Source organism: Leptonychotes weddellii, chromosome 8 (assembly GCF_054177405.1).
Source record: "Leptonychotes weddellii isolate Sample4059 chromosome 8, ASM5417740v2, whole genome shotgun sequence".
NCBI lineage: Eukaryota > Metazoa > Chordata > Mammalia > Carnivora > Phocidae > Leptonychotes > Leptonychotes weddellii.
Window position 1 is genome coordinate 83,797,008 of NC_138376.1, and position 6,000 is coordinate 83,803,007.

General features: G+C 41.6%; 1 protein-coding gene across 5 annotated transcripts in view; it reads right to left on the reverse strand.

Moving 5' to 3' along the window:
• The window catches only part of METTL24 (methyltransferase like 24), a 153,805-nt gene that overhangs the window by 109,233 nt on the left and 38,572 nt on the right, over positions 1 to 6,000 (reverse strand). For all 5 annotated transcript variants that reach the window (XM_081828800.1, XM_081828799.1, XM_081828801.1 and 2 more), the window contains exon 3: positions 4,048 to 4,187. In XM_081828800.1, the coding sequence (XP_081684926.1) occupies positions 4,048 to 4,187 (140 nt within the window). The remainder of the gene's footprint in view (positions 1 to 4,047; positions 4,188 to 6,000) is intronic.

Sequence of the window (6,000 nt, forward strand, 5' to 3'; positions counted from 1 at the left end):
AACATTATTCACAATAGCCCAAAAGTGGAAGCAACCCAAATGTCCATCAACTGATGAGTGAATAAATAAAATGTGGTATATCCATATAATGGAATATTATTCAGCCATAAAAAGGAATGAAGTAATGATACATGCTACATCATGGATGAACCTTTATGCTAAGTGAAAAAAGCCAGTCACAAAAGGCCACGTGTTGCATGCTTCCATTTATATGAAATGTCCAGAATAGGCAAATCTATGGACAGAGAGTAGATTAGTGGTTGCCTAGGATGAGGGGTGAAAAGCAGGAAAGGTATTGGAGAGAAAATGGGAATGACCGTTACTGGGTATATGGCTTCCTCTTTGGGGTGATGAAAATGTTCTAAATTTGACTGTAGCAACCAGAAACCGTTGAACTGTATGTCTTAAATGAGTGAATTGTATGGTATGTGAATTATAACTAAACAAAACTGTTTAAAAAAAATAAAAGCAGATATAGGGAAGGTTTCTAACTGTGACCACCGAAGGCATAAGGGTGGGAAGAAGTAAGACAACTGTGTCCCCAGGAATTTCAGTAACCCATTCTTCAATGCTGCAGGACCCAGAGAATCTGGCCAAATGGCCAAATCTCATCTATTATGAGATCTAATAGATAATTAGGTTATCTATTATCTGATTATTGAGGTGATTATGATTAGATCTGTAAACTGGCAACAACTAGAGGGGGAGAAATAGGTTTTTCAAAGCACAAATGACACTGAATAGTGGGTAAAAATATGTTATAATTGTTAGTTTTTGTTAAATAACATTGTGTGAAATGCCAAGATTTCATCTAGAACATATATTCTCAACAGGGAAGATATCACCCCTAAGGGGGCAAAAATCCATTCTTGGTAGCCAAGAAAACTTCCTCTTTTTACATAGAAAGCACAGATACATACATTACATAAACAGACAGTTTATCTATGGCTTTAAAATTTCACAGGGTGGGGTGGTGATTAGGAAAAAAATTATCTAAAAAGGATCTTTGGGTCCATGATTTTCTGATTCCTCATTCATATATACTACGAGCTCCGGCTATGTGAATTAAACTATTACAAGTTGAAAATGTTTGGCTCTGGAGCTTGTTCATTCCTCTTGAAATGCTCATGGCACCCAGAAGTCCCAGCTTTTCTGCTTAAGATACTGGTTGTTGCCTAACCATGTGTCATCTATCAAACGTTCTTCTGTCTCATGCTGAGAATTTATGCCTTGAAACCAAATGGTGCCAGCTACCGGAGAACTAAAAAAGAGATGAAAAAGATTTACCTATGCATAATCCCAAGTTCCCTCTTCCACTCTCGCGCCTACCCATGAAATAACAAACTTTGAAAGGCAGGATAAAATAGGTGATTTTTCCCCACTCACTTTAGCTACCACCCTCCTCCCCCGCAGTCCTCACCCTTCACCTCCTCCCCCTCCACCTCACACAGAAGAAGACTTACAGGGCGGGCCCCAGCTGAAGAGGTCAGGCAGATAACATGATCATCTAAACCCACAGCCCCTCCTTTCTCTTCTCTTCCCCCTCCCTGTAATATAACCTTCCTGTACAGCACCTTCCCCTATCTTAATTGGTCTATTCTACCCCCATTTCAAAGTTGAAAAGGATCTGATTTTAATTTTCAACTGAACTTCACACAGAGTGCACTCTCCCGGAAAAAATGCTTTTACATTAACTGCAGAATAAAAAGCTTTGACTCCTAGGAAAGACATTCCAAACTCTGAGATAAGGTGGAGGTGATTCCTGCTTTAGTTCTTGGGATGGAGGAAAGACATGCAGCCTTTGTCTTCTGTTCCTCTGTCCTCAGATCTCTCCTCCTCTCTAGGAAGATTACCCCGAGCCGCGGCTTTATCCGTCATCCTCAGTCTGCCTGGGAATGACTGGGCACAGCAGTGACCTGGTCTTGCTACTACCAAGAGTCCTGGGGCTGAGAGCACATACTGGCCTGGTGTAGGGGCCCCATGACCCACCTGCCACCTGCCCTCCCTGCCATCTCGCAACTACCCCAATACTCCCAAACACTGAGAATCTGGGGCCCACATCCCCCGTTCTTGTGCCTCATTTCAGGACCACCGCTTCTGGCCTGGGTCTCTTTCTTCCCTCAGCATCAACTGGAATGTTGTCAGCTCACTATTGTCCTGCCTCCGGGCAAGGAATTCACCTGAGAAGGGGGTAGGCTTCTCCTGACTCTCAGTTCTGAGTCACAAGGCAACCTCCTTGTACATCTACAATCCAAAGCATCCTTTTTTTACCCATCTGAAATATTTTTTTTAGTTTCCAGTTTTCAATTAAGCATTTTTTTGGTTTTGAATCAAATGTTGGCCCTTATAATCTAGTCACGTCTGTTCCCAGCGGAATTCAACTGTTCTTATCTAAGCTCTTTATAAAGTTGTGTTTGAATAGTGAACATTTCAATGAAAGTAAGAAACTACCTTTTTACATGAAGTAATCTGAAATCTTAGAGCAGAACTATCTTATCTAATGGCTCTGAAGTTTAAGGAAAGCAAAAAGGAATTTAAAGATTCCCCCCTCCCCCCCCCCCCGCAATAGCTTTCCCAGTTTCATTTTACTCAGGGATATGCTTTAAATGAAATTATTCCAGGGTGTAAAATAATAAGTAAAATATAAAGGCAGTTCAGAGCAAGAAAACAGGACCAAGCTGAGATCTCCAATTTGCATGTGGTACTATGCAATTACTTTTATGACCTACTTTCATACATTTTTAATATGATAGAAAATAAAGGCTACTGTCAAAACTTCCCATTCTTTCTATAAGCTTGAAGCATAGCTGGTGGGCTCCCCTCTGTTCTAATCAAGTGGCTGAGCAACTAATTTCCTAAGCCTCAGCCTCCTGGTTTAAATCACAGCATAACCAGCATCTCTCCCTAGTCTCCTTACCTGAAGCAATCATTTATGTAGCAAGCATATATTGAGTGCCTACTGTGTGTACCAAGCTCCCCTGTTGATACTGACTCTTCAGTGAACCTACAGAAGAACGGTTCCATTATCCTGAAACTCTTATTTGAACTCTTTCGTTTTTACAAAAAGTTCACAATGACTGTAACTAAGAATTCTTGTTTGGTAAAGTTTGACAACGATGGTGATCCTCTGGGCACGTACCCAAATATCTGCCCACCCCCCCCTTTATCATCTAGGATTCATGAGTTGTTACTCATGTATGTGAATATAAATCACAGAAGTGCTGAAACCTATCAGTGAGAAACAAGCACAAGACACCTGTTATGGTCCCCAGTACTTTTGTAATGGACTTCAAGGGTCTTGCCTAAGAACCTCATCACACAGCTTCCACAAAGAGTCTGTGGAATAGGGTATTCCCAATAAAAATAACTCTTCTCTGCCTTTTTTTGAGACACATATTTGTAAGTTCAGGTCTGGATGTGAGTACTACTGTAATTGGTGAAATAGTCTCATTACTTTATATTTGCCCTTTTATAGAAGGCTCTCTAAATCCATTTGTATATTTAGGTCATTTTCAGCCTGAAAAACTGAATATTAATATTTCCCACAGTTTTGACAAAATCACACTGTTTGCACAAGAATTCCCTTTTCTTTCTTTTTAATGTAAAGTACACACAGATTTACCATTGGCCCAAAACATAAAAATCCAACAGTGGCCATTTATCTTGGGTCACTCATCGTAAGTGTGTATAGCATTTCTAATATGCTTGCTGTTCTTCTTTCTCTTAATTCTTAATCTCTCTCTCTTTGTAACAAGGATGCTATAATTCCAGCTGGAAGTCATTGGCTTCACCAAGAGGCTCATCATCATGCTGAAAATTGAAGTTGCCAACTTGCCACTAGCCCAATGGGAGAGAAAATGGCCCGGCCACTTCCAGTGACCTGCAAGTGCAGTGCCTGGTTACATGTCAGCCAGAGGGGCCTGAAACGATGGCAGGAGGCAAAGTATAGCACCTGTTGTACACCGCGACCGTTCATAACTTTGTGTTGCTGAAAAAGCCTTGGCCACTTGCAGGAGTGTTTTGTGTTCTGCTACAAAATGCACTTACCCTAGAGAGTAGAGGCGGCATTGCTTGCTGCGGATCTGATGAGCTAAGCCAAACCTGTCATCGAGACAGACTGACCAAGGCTTCTTTGCAGGGCTGGAGTCAGTAGTGAGGCTGTCTGTGCTCATGTGATTGCATGCAATCTGTAAGGATTAGAAATCAATATGAATAATTTAAAGCGTTGGATGATAAATGGCAGGTAGGGAGTAACTGCCTCCCCAGTCCCTGAAAGCCGTAACAGGAGAGTTACATCCTTCTCCACTGCTAACTAACTACTCCTTTCCCCAGGGAAACACAAGACTGCTGTCAAATGTTCAGAGGAACTCCAAATACTGGAGTTTGAAGGACACTTGTGGAGACTGTAGGTAGGTTTGGAGGGAAGTCAAGCACTACTATAGGTATATAGCACAGAGTATGCAAGGGAGAACAAGTCAGGAGCAAAGGTGGCAGAGAGGAGGGATCCAGAAAGGCTTTGCAGAGGTGTGTGAGCCTTGGAGGATGAACAGAAGTTGACCAGGAAGCTGAGATCAAGAGAGGCATTCCAGACATGGAGAACAGTGCTGGCAAAACACCAGGTCTATAGCTCACAGTGTTCCTACAGGAAGTTGTGAGATATGATTGTGGGCACGGGTCTCAGAAGGATACAGATTATCAATTCCTTATCTCAGGCAGATAAGCTGGGACCACCGTGGTCCAGAAAGGGAGCATGCATGATCCCAGGTAAACAGCTGATCAAGGGTCAAGTGAAATTAATTCATCATTCCTGCTCCCCAAACCATATTCTTTGTGAAACAGTGTACTAATGAGCTTCCTCCTAGGGGAGAAGAGCAAGAGCCCCACGCAGGAAGGAAGCTCTTCCTGAGCTAACCAAAGCGCTTCTTTTAACTCATCCATCAAAATTAGATAAGGAAACCAAAGGAACATGTATCTAAATCAAGCAGAAGCAAGTCTCTGATTTCAAATGCACATTAAGCAAAGACCCTGTATAAGGAATTCTGACTTGTGTTTAAGGCTGGCACAGTGTGCATGACTGGGGCTGCTGGAACCAAAGAGAGCAGGTTCTGTGACCAAGGTATTCTTCCGTGGCCAGTATTACATTACTGAGCATCAGTTTTCCCCCTAACCCCTCAAAACGCCCATCATCATCATGATGCTCCACGAATCATGCAGCAGCTCTGGCTGTCACATCATGAACAACAGAGCACTCCATGTGCAAAGGATGTTCTCAGGTTCATTGCTCTGATTCACTGGAAAACAAAACAGCAAATTATTTTCTTCTTATGATGATATTCTAAGTTTGCCCAATTCTTTTATTCAATGGAGCTTCCAAAATTCTAATCTGAAAAGCTTATATATATGTAGCTTATTCAATGGATACGGCATCTCCCTTACTCTTGCCGTAATCTAGGGCTGCTGGCCTGGAAAAATCATCCAGCACTATTTATCAGAGATAAAGGAGAGAGTCCATTGCTAGGATTTGCACAATTTAGAGGGAAGCTTAAAATATGAAACCCTATATATGTATTCTTCCCCTCAACTGATGTCTTATCACTGTTTAAAGGGAAAAATAGAAAATGGAATCGAATCTTCTCTCAAGCAACTATTACAGAATACATTTATTAAGTGGGTGCATCAACATGTTAATTTGTATAATTCATTTCTTACTATTCTCCCACAGATATGTGGAAATTATGCCTCTGTCTGCCTAATTCCTAGGCTCCACTCACCCACCAAGGGAGGAAAAACTGCTAATCTTTTTTTTTTTTGTCTTTTTTTTTTATTTTATTCTTTTGTTAATCCCCATACATTACATCATTAGTTTTAGATGAAGTGTTCCATGATTCATTGTTCGTGCACAACACCCAGTGCTCCATGCAGAATGTGCCCTCCTCAATACCCACCACCAGGCCAACCCATCCTCCCACCCCCCTCCCCTCTAGAACCCTGTTTGTTTTT